The sequence below is a fragment of the Mchenga conophoros genome, linkage group LG15 (genome assembly GCF_057382185.1).
Source record: "Mchenga conophoros isolate Kocher_MC1m ecotype Shallow Benthic linkage group LG15, M_conophoros_male_GT1.1, whole genome shotgun sequence".
In the NCBI taxonomy this organism is placed as follows: Eukaryota; Metazoa; Chordata; class Actinopteri; order Cichliformes; family Cichlidae; genus Mchenga; species Mchenga conophoros.
The window spans coordinates 7,783,670-7,805,357 of NC_140540.1; the positions used below are offsets into that span (position 1 = coordinate 7,783,670).

The 21,688-nt window shown below is 40.3% G+C and overlaps 2 protein-coding genes across 6 annotated transcripts in view; both read right to left on the reverse strand.

Moving 5' to 3' along the window:
• Positions 1–1,790: 1,790 nt before the first annotated feature.
• Positions 1,791–3,756, reverse strand: LOC146557666 (usherin). The gene is made up of 4 exons (XM_085248282.1): positions 3,656–3,756; positions 2,428–2,499; positions 2,169–2,342; positions 1,791–1,909 (listed from the first exon to the last, which is right to left on the reverse strand). The coding sequence occupies exons 1-4, from the start codon at positions 3,704–3,706 to the stop codon at positions 1,820–1,822; spliced, it is 387 nt and encodes a 128-aa protein (XP_085104408.1). The 5' UTR covers positions 3,707–3,756; the 3' UTR covers positions 1,791–1,819.
• A 6,168-nt stretch (positions 3,757–9,924) lies between these two features.
• LOC146557667 (estrogen-related receptor gamma-like) overlaps positions 9,925–21,688 on the reverse strand; it is a 33,941-nt gene continuing 22,177 nt past the window's right edge. For 4 of the 5 annotated variants that reach the window (XM_085247077.1, XM_085247075.1, XM_085247073.1 and 1 more), the window contains exons 5-8: positions 17,893–18,003; positions 17,110–17,292; positions 11,925–12,194; positions 9,925–11,810 (exon numbers count right to left, since the gene is read on the reverse strand). In XM_085247077.1, the coding sequence (XP_085103203.1) occupies positions 11,566–11,810; positions 11,925–12,194; positions 17,110–17,292; positions 17,893–18,003 (809 nt within the window). In that variant the 3' untranslated portion in view covers positions 9,925–11,565. The remainder of the gene's footprint in view (positions 11,811–11,924; positions 12,195–17,109; positions 17,293–17,892; positions 18,004–21,688) is intronic. The other variant, XM_085247074.1, reaches the window with a different exon arrangement.

Genomic DNA, 21,688 nt, shown 5'->3' on the forward strand with positions numbered 1-21,688 from the left:
TATATTGAACATTAGGTTGTGAACTATTACATTTTATGATTTGCTTTTTATATTATGTTATTACATTTGTGATTTTTCCTTTCTATTTGAGTTATTATTTTAAAAAATAATAAAAGAGGGGAACTGTTAGGTATTTTAGTACCATGGTAGCATTTACTGGATATTGTTTTATAGTGACATTATGCAGGAAAACTCTGTCATTCAATAAGGCCCCTTTGTTTTAGTTATTTTTCTCTTTGACCCAAGAATTGATGTGTGAGAATCACAGGCTGGTACAAGGTTGAAATACCACAGAGATCACTCCCTCAGCTACATTAGTTTCTTAATCTTTTAGACGCCTGTTGAAGGCCAAATGGTTTGTTTCAGATTTCACTAATGTAAGAACTCTTCGTTTTGTGCCTTGAAAATATGTCGCTGAGATAATCACAATTGTAGCTGAACTAATAAACTACACAAAGGATGCTTCTTCACCCATGGGCAGGAAGACACTGCCTTATCTTGGTCTGTACTGGTTTAAACTGATAAATCTGCTGTCTCATGAATTTTACCCTCTATATAAACTGTTGTACTTGTGAATAAAGTTGAGTCACTTTGGGAAGACAATCTGAAGCAGTCTCTGTTTTCTTGTTCTCCCAAGCTGCTCCCGAGCTCGTACTAACACGCTGAATGGCATGCTTGAATATTACTTGAGAATATATTTGACTGTGTTACAGACTAAGGGACATTCTCTGCTGATAGGTGAAGGTACATTCTCTGCTGATAGACGTCCACGCCTCGGAGGAAGTCGATCCACGGATTAGGCCCTGGAAACCGTTTCCTTCAATCAGTATTATATGAATCATGATAAAACACACCTACAATGTTTTGGGTTCCTGCAACTGGTCCGTCCTTTTATAGCCTCCCCAGAAACACTTCCCTTGTGCTTTTGGAAATCTGTTTTTTCCTATTTCTGTTTTCGTTTTTCCTATTTCCATTGTGCTTTGTGTGCTTTTGCAGCGTTTTTCTTATTGCTGGTGTTCCAGTCCGTTTGGCCTCTCAGGGCCACATTAAAAAAAAACTCCCTTTTAACAGAAAGAAATCTCCCACAGAACCAGCCAGGGGCAGCCATCAGCCATGACCAGTTTGGAGGTCAGGGGAGGGAGGCACAACAAAAGACTCGCCCTGGGAGAGAGCCAGAGATTAATAATAACTAAGAATTAATGAACCTAGGAAGGAAAAACCTTCTTATAGTGTAATGCTTCTCTTAATGATTCCAGATATTTTTTCCTTTACTTCATCTTTGGAAGTGTTAAAGTTAATTAAAAAAAAAACTGAGATATGTTTATGATATATAAATATGGGAAAAACTGACATAAAAAGTTGAATGAACATGCCAAGGTTTAAATAAGAGATTTTTTTAACAGAGCATCCAAATACAGCATGACTTCAAAGGGTTTACAGCGGAAAATGGCAGGAAAGCTTAACAAACGTACGTGTCTGTATCTTTGATTTTTTCTCTCTTTAATTCTGTGTGTCCAGTGGTGATGTCAGACGTGTCCTAGTTTTCCTTCCACACAAGCAGCTGCTTCCACCTTCCACTCTGTAATGTTTGAATGTCAGAACAGTTCCCTTCTCCTTCCTTCACAGAGTTATTCCTCTGTTCTTGTCACGAATCCCATTGGGCTCCTCTTACTTCCCCCCCCCCCCCCTTTACTGCAGTGGTGGCTCATCTTGAGAGAACTGTTAGCCAGCTGCTATGACGCTTTAGCTGAACATGAAAAAGGGTGGATTTAAGCATTTTAAGAGTCTTGTTCAGGATGTTGCCGGCCCTGCCGCCAGGTCACAGGTTAGTGTCGGTGAACATGGTGTGCTCCTTCCTCACTGTGCTGAAACCTTTGATTGTATCAACAAATTCTTCATCATCCATAAACTGTAGAAGAAGAATGGAGATTATTAAAGGAAATAGTCATATTTCCAGTGATATGTTTTTTTCTTATTAAGCAAGTCTGTCTCTCCTGTGAGTGTTTAAATACCTACAGTTCTGTGGACAAATGTAAAGAATGTGCAGAGTGAGAAGGTCATAGGTTAGCAGTATATAGCATACTACATTCCTCTGCTGTGACTGTAGCAAAAGGCCTTTAGTGCTTCCAGTTTAAACAGGCACAGCATACGTTTTTGGGATCTCTCACCATCCCACTGTCATGGCCTGAAATGTTGGGATCCCACACGTCATCGTCTCCAGTGAGTGACTTCCCATCCATCACCTGGCTGACGCTGCGCCTCAGGGAGTTCACACTGAGGATGCCCAACTCACCCTGTGGAGGATCCTCATCTCCAGGCTCACATTTAGCTTCCAGCACTTCCTGGTAAGACAGAAAAAGTTCTAAGTATCACTTGCATATAGAATAAAAATGTATTCGTATATGTAGATTAGACATTTGCTTTTACCTCCATCTTCATGGTGAAGGCCTTGAGCGTTACACTGTTAGAGAAGCCTGTTGTGTCAGGCACAGTATCAAACTGGGGGAAATGAATGAGAGAATTTTTCAGTTGAGAGTAATGTAATAAATGTATTTTATGGGCTACAAATACTAGCAATCCTTTCTTATTTGCTAAATAGTCTCCTTCTTAATACATTGTAACTTATAACACAGTAACCTCTTTAATAAATTGGTAATAATAAAGTTAAGCAGAGAAACTACTAAGAATAAATACTAAGGAAACACTCAAATGTTACCCATCAACTAAATTTGAGTGGTGTATGCTGGTAATAACTCAGACAGCATGGCATACGTCCTTGGAAAATATAGTAGTATTGATTGCCCATCAGTTCTATTCAAAGTTTATGCTGGCAACAGCCCACATTTTATTATCTAAGAAATGTATATAAATCCACATCTGTATTTAAATATAATATTCACTTTTCATCACACTTAAAATGATCTTATACCGTATGTATGTTTTTACATACATATGTATGTTTTTACATACATATGTATGGTTTTAAGGGTTTTTATCATTTTTATCATTAATTTTTTTATCGTTTTTATCGTTAACTCAGTTTCCCTGGGTCTTTTCCCATGTGTTATCATTAAATCTTCCTTTTTTTTTTGGTACTGGTAGTGGTTTTATTTTGTTGTATTTATCCGCGACACCTTAAAGGCCGGAAAATATTGTCGGACATAAACTGGTTCATGGCCCAAAAAGGCTGGGCACCGCTGGTATAGAGAATAAACAATGTAATATACTATAGTATAACATAGCATACTATAGTACAAAACGTATGGTATAGTGTAATATAGTATAGAAACTAAACAATATAGAATAGAATAGAATAGAATTCAACTTTATTGTCATTGCACATGCACAGGTACAGGGCAACGAAATGCATATCATATACTATAGCATAAAATATATAGTATATCACACTATAGTGTAGTATAGTAGTTTATACAGTTGTACTGGCAAAAAGTCTAATCAGGAAAAGTCATGAGTGTCATTCATAATATAAATATTAGGTGCCTTGGTGACCCCTGGTGAATAAGTCAAACACAGCTAGCTAGCTGCAGTCAGTAACCAGTGGTTACTGAGACACGTACAGTTTCACTTACAAATTGTAAGTGAAATGTTGAATAAGCGATAAGACAAAAAGAAACTAGAGTAGATCTCCCCTCACCAACATAGAGTTGCTGGGTGGGTAGATAGCCATGGGACTCCTCTTCTGCATGGGCAGGGCCACCAATGGAGGTCTCTCTCTGCTGAATGGGGGTTTGTTCAGGGCCTAGGCCATGATGAAGAGCGGGAATGGAAAGTTTGGTTTAAGCTGCTTTCTAATGGTTGCAATGATTGCCCCAGTTGTCTATCGTGCAGTTTATGCACGTTTTTATTAATAATGGAAAGAGCAATTAGTAAAATCAGTCTGCCACCATTCACACACAGTAACACAGATGCTGTATCTTACCTTATGAAGCACAACAGCTAGCACGATGGCGAGCAGCAGTAGGGCAATGCCTGCCATCACTACAATGAACCACAGTTCCCGGACAACTTGCCTCTCCTCTTGGCCTCCCTCTGCCCTCTCACCTCCTCCTCCTCCTCCTACAAGAGGAGTGGGGCTTGGTGAATCTGGAATGATAAATCAGTAAATACCATAAAGGCACTATGTATTATGGTAATTTTGCACAAAGCTATTCTGTCTTCATTAGTCTTTATAGTCTCTTTTTTTATTTTGCAGATATCATCTGAATATACAAGCAAGAGTGATGATAAAATGAAAGATTCACAGATAAAGTAAAAGCGTAGTATGCACAGTTATGACTTGTAGGGTCATACAAGTCTATCATGTAGGGTTTAGATTGCATGTCACAAATCAACACTTAGAGAAAGAAAGATGATCAGATGCTTGCCGAGGAAGAGATAACACTGTAACTGGAGACACTCCGGCTTGCTTGGCCTAGTTTCTAACCTTCGGAGTAAGCAGCAAAGACCACACTTTCATTCATTTATACTTTAACAGAGACCATGACTGGCAGTGGATATTGGTGGATTAAAGAGCATATACTGCAGGTAGGCCCCTGAAGGCAAAAAGATGCTGTATAACGAGCATAACATGTGCAATATTTCATGCAGTTTTCCAGCATGTTCCAACATTCAGTACCAGCCTATTTCTGCCCAAGATGTTGCAGACACTCACTGCAAACTGACAGCAGGTGAAAAATGATGAAGGGGTCGGTGGAAAAAGTTGCTGTGTGGGAGAAGTGGGACTCACCGGTGCTGATGTCCGTTGTTCGGCCTGTGGCGGGGGGTGCTGACAGCCCCTCGCTGTGTGACACATCGATCAGAAGGGCAAAGACCTGTCAGGCGTTTAGGATCACCACTGTCCACCCATCACTATTTTACATCTGATACTTTTATTTGCTGACTGGCTCCCTTCAGGACTCAACACTCAATTGAGTCCAGCCATGTCTTGTTACAAATTAATCCCAGACAGCAGGAGGAAGACAAAACGCCTAGTATCATAGCTCAAGAAGCCTTGAAAAAAGCTGCATTTGAGTCCTTCTCCACCTCCGATCAACCCCCCAGCGGTGCCATGGTAACAGCCAGGTGTCTGGTTTCAGCTCACCTGAAGAGGCATGTTAGCATATCACCTCTCTGATCCTCCAGTGTACTGCTAGTGTGAGTCATTTCTTATACAGCCTGTCTGTAAGTATGGACACTCATATCAACTGATGGCAGATGGAATAGTTATACAAGCTAAGCTAAGCTACACTAAAAGCTAATAGTTGCACTTTGAAAATATATCTTTGTAATAAGAAACAAACACCAGACAAGCTCCAACAGAAGAGCTAGTATTCAAATGTGGAGGATGAACACAATAAATATAGTGTAAGACACAAGAATGTCTATATTCCAAATATGTAATCTGCTCCAGTTGTTTGTCTTTCTGCATGTTTGTTAGCAGTTTGGCATCCACAGTTTTCAACCTATCAAGTTCAAATTTTGTGAGATGGTAGATACCAGCAACAGCTCCAACCAAATTACTTTAGGTGAAAGATCAACATCACATCCAAATTGGTGGGAAAATCAGTAAAAACTTTATATTGCCTACAATTTTTTTATGGATTTTCTTTAAATTTCAAAACAACATACTAGGTCATGGGGAACATGGGTGCCTAGGTTGGCTAAGCATTTAAGCGTGACCTTAGCGTCCTGTATATCATATGAAAGGCCACAGAGAGAGCTGTACAACACTTTTAATTTTCTCAATATGATGCACTAAGACATCACAATGACAATAAAAAACAGGCTGACATATTGATATTGCAATAAAAATATCAAAGTTTTACTGTAGGCCCTGCCCTTTGGGGGAGTTGTGCTCTTAAAAAATACCTTTTTATTTTATCTGTGCTTCAAAAAAGGAACCAGTATGAGTTTAACTTGGTTATTTGTGTGCATCAAGAGGAAACTGTACATAATATTTGCTCAGTTTATTTTCAAGTGAAATCGGTCATCTTACGTTTGGAGTTTCTCTTTAAATTTTGGGTGGAAAACTCACTTTTTCTTTATTGCTAAATAATAGTGACTAAAAAGAAACCCATCTAAAGATAAAGCTGTAATGTGGTAACTTCTGTTTTTATCGTATGCCCTTTACGCCACTAATTCTACTTTGATTACTCAAAAGGAAGCAGCTTTTGTCAGTGACTGATTTAAAGGATAACACACTGTCTGGCTCATAAGGGGCCTTTGGCCAGCATGAGTTTCAGTTACACTGTTTAACTGAATTTTATGCATCATCATGTTATTGCTGGCGCAGTTGAAAGACATGTACGTAAGGTTAACTGCTGATTTTAAATGGGCTGTAGGCATGAATGTGTTAGTCCTGCAACAGATTCGCGACCTGTCCAGCCCAACTGCATCCCTGGACTGGATATGTGGAAGAGTATGGGTGAATGGATATACTTATAACCATTTTGGGGGGGAAGCTAAAATATTTTTTTGTAAAGAAAAAACTTTGTAATATGAGCTCCAAATATTTCTGAGAATAACGTGAACTTACTGACCTGTGCAATATCCTGTATGACCACACGATGGCACTAGGCAGCTACTGCTGGCTTTGCCCTTTCCTGAGTGAACCTACCTCACACCCAGTCATAGTTTTTTATTGCACTGCAGTGAGATTTGGAACAGCTGCATATCATATACATGTATGCTCATTATTTAAAAAGATCAACTAAACCCTTCGATTTGTGTGCTGGAGAAACTGGTGCACAAAGTCTTAAAGTGACCTTCAACTTTTCAGGTGTTCAGCCTGCTTTGGTGGAGGTGATGGGGTGATTGACAGTAAAGAGCTACAGCAATAACTTTACTAACAGTTTTCCAGAGGATTGCATGAAATCTTTTATTTTCTATTTTCTTCTTCCTCCTCTTAAATTCTACATGGAAAATGGTCCCCTGTTGTATCCTGGATGTATGCATTGATGCAGGTATCAGTGTCATCTGTTTTCCTACCTACTTGTTAAAGTCCTCAGAATGATCTGTACACAGTCTGCCACAACTACCATCTGCTTTCACTTCATCTACTAAAGAAGGGAAATTTCTCACCTGCTCACCTTTAACATGTCGAGATAGATGATGATTATGTGACAGCGCAGGAAGGAACTCGTCACCGTCCAGTGACCAATCAGTTAGATAAAATCAGTGCGTTAATTATCTTTTTCTTACACTAAGAGCATTTGAAGAAAAACTTGCCACCACTTTTCCCAGTGTGTATCAGGTGTATCATGAAATCTTTGTTTTACGTCAGTTTTACCATTTATCTAGGAAAAAGTTCCAACATCCATTAAAAAATACAGCTCTTTCAATGACCTTTGGATAATTCTGTCATTTTGTTACGAGGACACGGAAGCTCATTTTGTCTTTAGCTCGTTGTTAAGAAAGTGTGATAATTACTCTCCAGGAATATTTTTCTTTCTTAAGGACAATAACGCCTTAAAAATGATGCCTCCCTGCGGCCATTACAGAGCAACTATTAAGAGAAGCCCTTGCAGGGTTAGTTGAGTGTAAGACATTGCCTGTAATCCAGCAATGAGGGACTTGGAATAATTACTCATTATTTACTGCTGTCTTTGTATCCGAAGCCATTGGGCCCCGGTCGTAGACACCGTAGCTCTGTATCAGAGGGACCCTCTGCATTAACTCGCAGCTCATTTGATTTATTTTTACAGCGGAGCTCTCTTTCGCCTAATACCCTAATCAGCATTCATACCTTGCTGTGATGATTCGGGACAATGCTTTTTTATTGAGGAAGTGATCTCACCCTTGAGTGCCAGAATCAGCCTTTTTTTACAGCCCATCTCCTTAGAGCCTCATCCATCACCAGCACGTCTTGGCGACACGGCCACTAGACACATACTAACTCATTTAAGAAGAGGGACATACAGGGATATATCACTCAAGATCACTAACTCACTTACTGACGGCTGATGGTGTGAAAAATCTCCAGCTTGTTGCAAATCCCTCTGTGCGCGCTGTGAGTTTTAACCCCAGATAAATGAGGAGATTATTTGGCTTCTGCTGACAGACAGGGAGGGGTAAAGGACAAATGGCTTCACTTGGATTCTGATTTGTCTTTCTCACAATTCATCCATCTTTATTCCTCAGGTTTAGCGTTGCCTCCTCCTCGCTCGTTTCCTCGTCGCCTCTCCTTCTTATCTTGTTACTGGAATTCTGATGTAATATTTGCACTCACTGGACACTTTGTTAGGTACAACTTCTTGGTATCTGGTTGGACTTTCTCACTTTCAGTTCCTCGAGGCACAGATTCATCAAGTTACTGGAAACCTGTCAGAGATTTTGGTCATTATTGACATGATAGCAACGCACAGCTGCTGCAGATTTGTCAGCAGCTCCATGATGTGAATTTACCTCTATACCACATCCCAAAGTTGCTCAACTGGATTGAGATTGGGTGACTAATCTTTGTGACATGACTTATCCTCCTGGAAGCAATTCAGTTCAACGAAACAGCACCAAACAACAACACTAAACAACTGTTGCATCAAGGTGCTTTATATTGTAAAGTAAAACCCCCACAATAGTACAGAGAAAACCAAGAAAACCCAAACAATCAGATGACCTTCTACGGGTGAGTGCTTTGGTGACAGTGAGAAGGAAAAACTCCCTTTTAAAAGGAAGAAACCTCAGGCAGAACCAAGCTCAGGGACGAGCGGGCAGCCATCTGTTGAGACTGGTTGGGGTGAGGGGAGACAGACAGAGACAAAGACATGCAAAACATTCATCTAAAGATGTGCACGCTGTGGTCATAAAGAATTGGACATGATCAAGAACAATACTCAGGTTAGATGTGGCATTTAAATGATTCTCAAAGGGCCCCAAAGTGTCCCAAGAAAATATTCCCCACACCATTACACCACCTGAAATTGTGATAAACAGTAGGATAGATCCATGGTGTCCTGTTGTTAACGCCAAATTCTCATTCAACGATCCAAATGTCACAACAGAAACTTAGATTCATCAGATCAGGCAAACATTTTCTGCTATTCTGTGAGCCAGTGTGACTTGGAGCACCTGTTGTAGGCTTCTGCCACTGTAGCCTATTTACTTCATGAATTGAGAGATGCTCTTCTGCCTACTTTGGTTGTAACAGCTGGTTATTTTAGTTACTGCTACCCTCCTATCAACTCAAAGGAGTCTGGATATTCTCCTCTCACCTCAATAAGACATTTTCTCACAGAGAACTGCCACTCACTGGACATTTTCTCAACCCAAATTCACTTAAATCACCTTTCTTCCACTTCCGGGTGCTGGTTTGAACTTCAGCAGATTGCCTTGCCCAAGTCTGCATGCCTAAATCCATTGACTTGACTAGATATTTGTGTTAACAGGCTGTAGAACATCTGTGTCTAAATAAGTGGCCAGTGAGTGTATATGAATTGTGCAGCTGTGGATTTGGCCATCACACACCTAATAGACATACTTTGCAAGGTGAATATAATAGACTACACTGTAAATCTAGCCCAACCTTATTTTTCCTGCTGTATTAAATGCTAAATAATGGAAAGTGAAACAGTGTTACAAAAAAATAATAATAATGAGTTTGTTTTGTAAGGATCACAGTATGATGAAGTGAGTCAAATGCCTCTACTTCTATGAGTCTCAACAGGCAGCTGATGACCAGCACTCTCTGGGGCCACTGTTAGACTTCATTACATTATGGCTGTTAATTATAAATCTCCTTCCAACTGGGCTCAGATGGCCTAAATGTGCCATAATGGGCCCAGCTTGAAAATGACAGTCCATTGTCAGACTGCACGGAATAGACCGCACCCACTTACCAGCTCTTAATGAATTTGTTTCAAACCCCTCTTCGCTTTATCGAGGAAGAAGGGGACACACGGATAATATGAGCTTTTGCATTAAGGGGATCATCTTTATTGCCCAAAAAAATCCACCTGAGAATGAAATAGCACAGCACAGCTCATCCAGACAAAGCTTAATTGCATCTTTAGACATTATCTGTTGGCATAAGACGTGATGTATATACAGCAAGTCATATACGACATACATTTAAACCGCCATTCTGCTGCTACATCTGTTTTTCTCATCACAAAAAAAGCACATTATAGTGTCACAGTACCTTGAGTTAAATAAAGAGCAAGACTTGGACATTTTAATTCCGTGTACTGAGGTTCCTTCCCGAGTTTAATCCCTTCATTTAACAGGTGCGGAAAACAAAGACAGAAAAACGACTCTTCACACAAAACACGCTAACAGATTAACAGAGCGCCATCACCAATTTCCTCAGACTTTATGGCTAAAAGGAAAAGTAGTGCACAAATTTGATCCTACACAGACTTCTATCATAGAAAAGACATCGAGCGCCTCCCTAATCCAGATTATACAGTATGGCAGCCATTATTTATTTTTATTTTTGTATTTTTTACATAGTTAAAGTTATATCTATGGGTCTACACAGCTCTACGACATTATGATCTTCAAGTACAGACTCCACGTTTAATCACGCTGTCTTTCATTTTTAATGATATGATGTTGGTATCAGTGCTGTAGCAGAGAAGCTGGTAAAAAATTATCTTACAATGATATCATTTAAAAATCTTAAAAACAAAAATCATTATCCACTGCAATTGCTCATTAATGCCACATTTATTAAAAGAAAAATAACAAAAGAGCAGAGCCACTTTCTAAATAAATATCACTTCAGTTGCATCATGATATACTCTTTCCCTGAAATTTTCTCTAAACTCCAGATATCAGTTGTTGTTGTATTAGGTGCTGATCATTTAATTGCTTCACTTTAGTCACTGATGTATGAAAGTAGTAGATATGTATATATATATATATATATATATTATAAGATATTTTTGCAATAAACCACAGAGCAGGGATGAAGGTTTATGTGAATGCCTTACAGGCCACATCATATTACTGTGGATATTTGCTGGTATTATTCAATAATATGAGTCTCTACTCTTTGGCAAGACTTACTCTAGTACCTCCTAGGACATGTATACCTTTTCTATACAAAAAGGACAAACAAAACCCAAGTCATAGTAGGTTTTCTAAATGCACTAGAATGCATATTTTACAGGCTTCGAGATGAATAAAGTAATCCACAAGGATTTTCAAGTATCATGTGGTCATTTGAGAAAAGAAGCTCTAAGTTTGGCATGTAACCGTAGATATCTCTAGAAGGCGACTCTTCTGCTTTTAACGCCACCTGTCCATTTGTCTTCATCCTTTGAAGCGGGTCAGCACTCTTAGTTCGGTATCACAAACGGCAAAGACGACAACGGCCTTGTCACTAAGACACAGCTTGCCAGTTTTACAGCTTTCTTTTCCGCTTTAATTGAATATTTCATTGGTGGAAGGAAGGGTGTGGCTTAAAAAAAAAACGTTCCTGCCACTTGCAAATTTGAGACTTTACTGTCAAATGCGAACTGATGTGGACAAAAAAACATGGCGTGAAACCCCACGATTACCCGTTATCCTTTACTTCCTCACATGCTAACCCCTGCAGGACGAAGCGAATGGCTGTCTGCGTTCAGGTCAGGCTTTAGCCTCTAGAAGTTCGAGGAAGAGTTTGTGCATAGGCACACGACCGTCCTGCTTGATGCTGCAGAAGTGCTGGATGGCACGAGCAGCTGTCTGACGGAGAAGTGGAAGGGTCATGATCATTTTGCCCGCTCGCCGAGGATCCTCCGGGTGGTGGATGGTCTCGTAGTCCTGCAGGGCTCCGTGAAGGACATCCTGGAGCCTCTGCACTGCCTCTGAGTCCTCAATATGCATCGAGTCTATTAGGAGAGATGAAAGTAAGATCTTAAGCTATGTCAAGAAATTAAAAGGTTTTACTGTAAAAAGAAATGTACAAATTCAGAGGCCAATCTTCATAATAAGAAGCTTCATACCTGAGTTAGCAAGTGCAATAGCTTTGAGTACCACAAACTCCTCCTTCTCTAGCCCCATGGCTTTGTATTTCTTCACCAGCTGCAAGATAGCATTGTTGAGGTCAAGCAGGCCAGCTAGCTTTGACTGCTCCTCATCCATGATGTAATCCTCAGCATACACAAGCTTGTCCTCCAAGGCCAGCGAGCGAAACACCACTCGAAGAATCAAAATCTCCATCCAGCCGCTCTGCAGCAGACTCATCTGGTCCGCCAGAGAGAGCGAAGGGAAGCCTGAAAGGAGAGAGAATAAAGAAAGATTTCCCACATGTCAGCTCACATGTCATGGTTAGTCTTACAAGGCCTGTACAAGACAAGAAACTTTCCTAAGTCTGTGAAAATAACTTCTTTGGATGGAAATAGAGACTTGTGACAGAAAAAACTCAAAAATGAACCTCCTTCATAAACTGAGTGTTGAGCTTGAATGAGGAGGGTATTTAACAGACAGAGGGTCTAATGGAAGATGCTATTAGGCTGTGCAATGGGAAGTTCAGTCCTGTCTCTCTACCCTCAACCCCAACTGGTCATAGCAGATGGCTGCCCCTCCCCAAGCCTGGTTCTGCTGGAAGTTTCTTCCTAGAAAAGGGATTTTTCCCTCCTAATGTAAGTGCTTCACCATAGGGCGTCATTTGATTGTTGAGGTTTTCTCTTTATTATTCTTGGGTCTTTACCTCACACTATAAAGCGACTCGAAGTGACTGTTGTTGTGATTTGGCGCTATATAAATAAAACTGAAAATTGAATTGAAGTACAGGATCCAGAATTTTGAAAGTTTAGCCTGATCCATCCTTCCTTTGACCTAGTCCTCAAGTTTTTTGGAAGGGTGGTTACTGGAGTAGTTCACAATTTCCTTTTGTTGCTGACTCAACCTTAAACCACTATTTAAATTTTGACTTTCCACATTGTGCAACATGCGACAGATCTCTTAACTCAAACAGATCTTAAATCCCAGCACTAAATACAGAAATTGCAGATCATTGTCTATCCTGAATGTAAAGATCTCGGCCATAACACAATTTCTCACTTTAATGAAACCAGTTTTATGAAAACGTGACTTGAATCTGATAACACTGACTTGCATCGCTTTGGCTTAGAGGGTAAAGCGGGTCACTGGTTGAAAGTCCAGCTCCACCAGTCCTTGTGTTGAAGAGTGCTTGGGAATAATACTAAACACCAAATTGCTGATGCATCAACAGTGTGAGTGTGTGTCCATATGATAAACTAAGCCTGTATAGATTAAATCATTTTATGAATGTGTGCATGAAGGTGTAAATGTGGCTTGTATTGTAGAGCTCAAAACACTACATCTATTTAACATAAAGTTCACTGTGTGGTTCTTACTGTCAAAGACAATTCTTTCCTGTGTCCTGTGCTGAGCCTTGACGCACAAAAGGACTTTAATAGGCTACAGTGGGATTAGGCTACTTATGGGAGTTCTTGCAGTGTTTTCAAGTGCGTTCCTATTTCATTAAACTAATTCAATTAATACATAATAAACCACCTGCAATGATAAACACCAAATGCTCTTTCTCACGTCTTTAGAGCTCCATGCCTATTATACATAACTGTACGGTGATGACACATTGTTATATTGTTATTAGACAAAGCTAACGTTTAGCGTTGTCTCTTAGTTATAAAGTCCTTTGCTTGTATACATTCTGGTCTTACTTTCTGTGAAGCTCAGCTTAGCATAAACCTGGTTATCCATGCTTATTAATATAAGCAATGATAGAGAATTTGCATAAAACAAAATGATTTTACACAAGGGAAGGCCACACGGCAAAGGGCATTACAAAGGACACAGGGAGTGAATAGGTGGTGAATCTAATTACTCTCTGTAGGACGTGCCTGCTTTGATTGACAATTACACCCCACAGGAGTATGATTAAACCCACCCACAGCCCCCGCATAAACCTACATTTACACACATACTTGCACACATTTACTGTAATTAAATGAATGATTTTACAGAGCGAGGGAGCGGAGTGGGAGGTGTTTGTATTTTTGACACCACTGGTGATTGTTATCAGGATCCACTTCTCTTTACAATCAGTACAGGGACGTCAGTGGCACCCATTTCCCCCCACTATCACTCCCTGATTGATTGGAAAAGCTGTCTGTGCACAATTTTATTGGCCAATAGGGATCAGTATTCCGGCGCAGGATCATCGATCAGAGAGAAAGACCAGCACGAGTACGTGTTTGAGCCTGCATGATGAAATCGCAAGCAATATATTGATAGATTTTGAGGTAAAGTTAAACCATCAATAAAAAGAAAAGATCATGCATTAAATGGACCAGGCAAACATTTACCGAGGGCAACAAGGAGGAGAAAAGTCTTGCACGTGTTTGGATCATATCAACAACGGCGCATGGACAGTCACACTACAGTCACCCTTTAAGCATATTCATTTGACAGCCAACTTGCATCACGGACTCAAAAAGGCCAAAAACAAAGAGGGCAGTTGGTCTTTAGCCAGCTCATCTGCCAGTCCGGCCCTCAGACTTCAGACCACATCACTGTCAATCTGCCTGATAAGAGCAGACAAGGAGGAGGGGGAACAGCCAGGACAGTAGCCACATCACACTCACCTCCCCCTGGGCAAAGAACTCAGATGGCCCGGGCCACTTTGCCCAGGACCCCGATTCTCTCAACAGTGGGGGCCGTGTGTCCTGCCACTCACCCAGAGCTGATGTGACATGGCCATTACGCTGCTAGGAAAGGCCAGTCTTTTTTTAAATACTCGTATTCTGAGTGCATGTGTCTCTTCAATCTACATTTTCTCTTTGTTTCCTGTCAGCTGAGCTTTCTTTATATCTTTTACACCCTCAACCTGTTCCATAAAAGATCCTATTGTCATGTCTGTTCTTCCCTTTTTTGTGTCTTTTATTTTGAGATGCTTGTCATATCCTCTTTGGCCAATCTCATCTGTAATCTGCTTTTTTCTTTATCACCGCTGTGATTTTGATGCCTCTGACACGGTCTAGAAGGCTGAGCACTAAAGGGGCAATGTTTTTAGATAACAGAGTGGTGTCCAGGTTGGGACTTGAGCAGTAACTTTTATTCACACTTAAAAATATCAGATTATTTGAACAGGTCTCACCTGTTTCCACTCTTTATCACTGAGCTTGGCCAACTGGCTCCAGCTTTAAGTGGAAGTAGCATGGATCAATTTATCTAACGATATGTTATAGCGAGTGAAACGTGTGCTGAATACATAGCAGCAGGTTGGGCCTCAAGAGTCGGAATTCAGTGAAATGCCATTTAAAAAATATAATATAACAATAATAATGGAGCCCATGTATTATGTGATTTAAGATAAAAATATATATATCTACATATTAAAGGTTATATGACACTGAAGTAGTTAAAATATTTTCACAGCTTTTTTGTGACATTTCAGAAGTTTGATTAAGATGTGCTTGACATTTTGATTGAATTTTAAAAATCAAAGCCCCCCACCCCCACCCCAAGGTACATGTGCACCGCTGCTCCGCTCTCCCAGTAAACCTTCCACTGGCAAAAGGGCCACAAATACACCCATCACTCGGACTCCCATCTGTCTTGACAGTAAAGAGCCAAACAACGGGAGAAACGCAGACAGCAGGGGCCCCGGGAGGTGAGAAGTGGGTGAGGGGAGTGGGTATTATAAGAGAACAATGGAAACGCTGATGACGGACACCAAACACCAACACACACTCAAATGATTGCTTCATGTTCGCTTCGTAGGGGCGAGCATGGAGGCGAATGTAGGTGAGAGAGGGGTTTTTGTTTGTATTGTAAGCATTTTAGAGATGAGGCATCAACAAAAAAAATCCCAGGTGTTTCCCCTGTCGTGTTTTGGGTCTGGACATATATATATATGTGTATATATGTGTATATGTGTATATATACATATATGTAAGAGCAGAATCAAGACCGATGATAAAACTGTCTGATGAGCTGGTGTGAATAATGATTCAGTTAACCTGCAGTTGAATTCAGTTCCACTGAATGTTAATTTTCCACCTTCACAAACTCACTATGCTGTATTTGCACATGTCAGGAACCACGACTCAAACTTAAAGGAAAACAAAATATGTTTTCACTGCAAAGCATGGATTTTTTGGATGAATGTCCAACTAGCAGGCCTTATCCTTTTTGTTAAATGATTGTTAGCCAGTCAATATGAAATTGAACAGACTTTTCTTTGAGTCACTACCACTTTCTCTGTTTGATCGCAAATGGAACATCTTTTTTTTTTGTACTGATGATTGAATTTTGAAGACATTAGCTTTAATGGTCTTTTTTTAAATACTATTTTCTGACAAATGAGTTGAATGACTAAATTAAATACAATCAGTAATGAAAATAAAGCCTAAAATGCCATCCCTGTTTTCCACAGTTATTACATTTTCACTTCAGCACCAATCTAAAGCAGTCTCCGTACACTCTGATAACGAAAGTATCCCACTCTTGAAGGCGCTGCAGGATTATGAGAACTCATTTCACCAGTTTGGAGCATCTTGTATCGAAAGGTGGTCCGAAACAACCTCTCAAAGTGTGTAAACTGCTTCTGAATTGTGTTCCTTTTATCATTCCTGGGTCTAAACCTGCAATATCAAAAGCAGATCCAGTCTGCATACCTCTGTGGCACATGATTACAACCATCAACAAAGCTGTATTAATCCCACTAAGCTTTTAGAATGCACTTCCCCTCTGCTTTCTACACGTGGATTCAAAGAAGGAAAAACAAATCTCCGGACATCCTTCCACTGTTCCTGTGTCAGAGGAGAAGCTAAGTGTGCTCCAAGTGCCAGGAGGATTTCCATAATTCAGACTGCACAGGGAGACGCCTGCGGCCCAGGAAATGAATTAAAACTTCCAGGTGGCCGCGGCTCATCTGGCTGATATATTAGGAGCACACTTTGGTCAGCAAGGGCACGGCGCATACACACACATACACGCACACACAGGAGCTTGACGGACAGATAACACGCAGCCAAGCCAACATTACCTCCCTCCTCTGGGCTTCCCGTGAGTGTCTTGGCTGCTACAAGTCAGAACAATCCTTCCACTGATCTGATTAGAGACTTAATGGAGCTAATGTGTGCGGTGTGCTTGTGCGAGGAGAGTGAGTGAGGCAGGGGAGACCAGCCGGAATCATACCTGGGATGTGCTTGGCCCAGCCGATGTTGACCACCAATTCTCTGTCAGCCAGGTCGCACAAAGTGGTCAGAGCCTTGATGTCGCTCTCGGGTACCGTGGGATCCGGCATGGCAAAGATGCCCTCTGGCTCAGCAACCAGCAGCAGAGATACCACCTTGTTCTCCACCACACCACCTACAGAGACTAAAATGAGTTAGAGTTTATTAATATCATAACTTTTGATCAATTGATCTCATTGATATTAGGATTTCCTTTGAAGAGAAGACACAAAAGACACACACACTCATGCAAAAGTTAAAAAAAGTGCAAAAAACAAGCATTGCATTGCTAGTGATGCCTGAACAGTCATTATAGTTTTGTATTTTCCTATTTTTTTTTTTTATCTGTGTTGCTGTTAACTAAAATGTTTTTATATCTAATTTTAGATTTTAGCTGAGTTTTAGTTGACTAGAATAACCTAAAAAACTTTGCTTTATCCTTGCTTTTCTGGCTTTACTACTGGAGCACGCTCATGTCAGGAGTGACGTCACTCCCAGCTCCAACATCTGACTTCAGAATGCACTGCTAACCTGATGTTTGAAAATGAGGTAGCTTTAAATAAGCACTTAGAATAAAACATTTAAAATTAATTGTATTATAAAGCAATAAAATTTTGTTTGCTTGTGCTTTGACAGACAAAATGACAGAAAACATTAGTGGACTGTTTTGGCTCCCAAACCACAACTTAAACCGTAAGAAATGACTCCATTAACACTTATTAGAACATTTTATTTTTACACTTACATGTTTTTTTCTGTGGCAAGGCATTCTGAGGGTGTAGATATGGGCTGTTCTCGGCATCTATTCTTCTCTTGTACTTTTGTCTGCCACCTCGGACCCGGTCCAGACGCACACCTACATAAACACAAACAGAGGACAATGATGTTTAGCATAGCCACAAACCAGTAATCTTGGAAACTTTCCCAAGCCCGGATAAATGAGGAGGATTTTGTCACGAAGGGCATCCGGCATAAAATCTTGGCCAATTCAAACATGTGGATCATAAAGAATGACAGTCATGTTATAAATATAGATGCCTGTTTGTCCTTTTTTTCATGCTAACGTCCACTCATTTACACAAAATAAATTACTGCCATTTCATTTTGAGTGACATTAAGTGTGTTTGAAACAAATCCTTGTTTAAACTAATGTTTTGAAGGTATATAAATGGCACAGGTAGCTGCTAAGTGTTATATTTAGTTTCTTAGCATTGTTTCACCTCGACCAGATGCTTTTGGTAGCTTGCAACAGAATTCTGACTGAATATTTGATCACTCTTCTTGGCACAATTGGTTGGAATCCAGTTGTGTTCAAGTTTTAACTGTCTAGCTCTTACACTTAGGTTATATATTTGGAGGTAGTCTTCCATACACTTGTGGACTGTACCAGTCCCACTGGCAGCAAAACACCCCCAGAGCATTGTGCTGCCACTACCATGCTTGGCAATAGTAAACACACTGAGCTATTTGACAATAACAGGCAGTAATCTTTGTCTTTTCTGGCCATAAAACTTTTCTCTAGAAGGCATTTGTCAGTGTGGGGAGCTGCGAATTTCAGTGGAGCTCGAAGATGTCAATTTTAGAGGACTGGCTTTTTTTTTGGTTGGCACCGTCTCCGTCCATGGAGATGTAAATCTTGCTTTCCAGTGGCTTGGGAACACTGGTGTTCCAGCAGTTTTCAATCTAAGGCTGGAGACTTGATGGTTCCTGTGTTATTCCTGAACATCATCTCATCTGAGGATGACTGGTTTTCCCATGGACCTTGTACATACATACAGTTGTTTGAACTAATCATCCTGCAATGCAGTTGTGTGCCCACCTAGTGTACCAAAAATACTAGCATTAGCTGATAGCCTAGCACTAAAACCTCTCACGCCAAAATAAAACAAGACAGACTCTACAGCATCAGTGCTGAAATTTCAGACTTTAAAATGGTAGCTTAGAAACCAGCGGTTGATGTCATGGTGGCTATGTCCATCTTTTTTATACAGTTTATGCTCAAATAGCAAATGAAAGTTTCTCATGATGACAAAAAAAACCAAAGTTTGGGTGTCAGGAAAATGCTTTTTTGTCAAACCCAATAAACCCACAGGAAGTTGGTCAATTACCAAGCAAAATATACTGACATCTCAAGGAGAATGGGCAGGACAAGTCTAATGCTGGCACCGCAGCATGCATCCTGTAACATGACACTCAACAACTTTAGAGCAGCTGGTGACAACTGCTCATCTTAACAAGCACTGTGGCAATAACCTAGTCACCATGACGATAGGGATTTAAGTGTGTGTGTGTGTGTGTGTGTGTGTGTGTGTGTGTGTGTGTGTGTGTGTGTGTGTGTGTGTCCAAATGAGGCAGTTCGACGAGGGGAAGCTGATGGGATTTATACTCATGGAATCGCCATGTGTCTCTACAAAGACGAAGCATGCATCCACTGAGGTGAACGTGACTCAGGAACTCTTCAGTAGTGGTGTTGGATTGCCCAATCTACACAGTGTAAATAGCCGTAGTGCCCCTGAATAGATACTTAATGGCATTGGCATCAGTAAGAGACACGCCAAGGGTATTTGCTCACTTGACACCTCACAGTAATACCCCACGCCTTTGAGCCTGCAGCCTTCTGTACTTAGTCTTACTTCTGCAGATATTTATGTACCGCTTACATCAACATTAAGAACATCAAATAAGGTTCTCTTAGTCGGACATGCAAGATGTGTTTTGCGGTTTTATCACTTGCATACCAGTGGTTTGTAAAGCTATTTTACAGGTGTGATTTACTATAACATATAATTCCATAGAATTTATTTAAAGAATTTCTACTTTATGAGTTAATGTACCATGAAGAGAGACAAAGGTGAGCTAGAGGAGAGGTTTGTGCATAGCAATCTGCCTGGTAACCTTTACTGTAAGCCAACAGGATATTAACAACTATCAAACTGCATGTGTTTACACTTTTAAAAAAGTGGACATGTCTGACACACAAACACCAAATCAATGTGTACTTATCTCTGCATCATCCACAAATTATATATTACACAGCGCCTATTATTCAGCCAGCCTCATTACAGTCAGAGTATTATGTACAAATTGACAAGTGTCTATTTGTACATAATACTCTCAGCAAATATATCAGTAATGAATACTTCACAGAAGTGTGCGTCGGAGTTTTGCTGTGTGATCTGCTCACTGGTTTGGCACCAGAGTTCAACAATATTTGCATTAAAATAAAAAACCAGAGTAGGGTTCCCAGATGTTTATCTATCTATCTATCTATCTATCTATCTATACACATTTTAGGGGTGCAACAATACATGTATCGGTATTGAACCGTTCGATACAGTGCTTTTCGGTTCGGTACGGTTCGGTACGCATATGCATCGACACAAAATTTTTAATTTATTTTATCAACTTTTCTTCTGACGATGCTGTCTGTGTTGAGCGCTCAGTGGATCTGCGTTTTACTACTCCGCCTAGGCTGCACTGTCGAGCGCAGATCCACTGAGCGCAGCGCAAGCTAGTGAGACAGAAGTTAAGCTTGTTGCAACATGGCAACTGCCTCAACGCTACCCAAAATTGAACCTACCCCACCCTCATTCAGATCTGGCGTTTGGAACTATTTTGGTTTTCATGTGAAGTATGACCCCGATGGACAAAAATAAAACAGTATGTTGGATGTGCCACGCAATGCTCAATTGGTGGGAACTAGTGCGTTAGCGCAGTTAGCTCGTTAACGTGTTGACGCCGTCCAGCCCCACGCATGGGGCGATCCGCGGTAACTCGTTAACGGAGATTTGCTGCGTTATGGCGTTAACGTAATTTTAATGAGATTAACGCTGACAGCACTAGTGGGAACACAACGAATATGACTGCACATTTACTCCGACATCATCCTAGTGCAAAGACAAGTGGAAGCAGACAAAAACAACAAGCACGCATGCTACAAACTTTACCTGAGTCATTTAGACAGCCGTTAGCACATGATTCTCCTTATGGGGACCTGATATGTTTAATAGGCCTCTTTTTTTAAATTTGTTTACATATTTGGTAATATCCAGCTGTATAATTCAAAAGGGATTTCTTAGTAATTTTTAAGCTAAATGAACAGTTCTTTAGGTGCTACAAAGCAGTTTTCAATATCAACTACTCAAAAGAAGCTGTAATACATAAATGATTTGCATCTCTGTAATATAACTTACATGTGCAACAAAAATAGCATCCAACCATTCACCTAAAGTACAGAACCACGGGGTAATCATACTTTTAGACCGCACATAAAATATGAACACAGCCACTGTAACCTGCTTGAACCCTTGAGCTGAGCCATCAACATCTTACTGTTCAAGATACAAGATTCGAAGTGTTTATTGTCATGTGTCACAAGAGACAAAGGCATTTCTCTGTGCAATGAAATTCTTTCTTTGCTGTCCACCCACAGATTCCGATTAATATATACAATAGAAATAGAACATAAAAATACAAATAGTACAAATAAATAAATGAAGACAGAAAGGGAGACAAAATATGGAGATTTGAAACAGGAATGT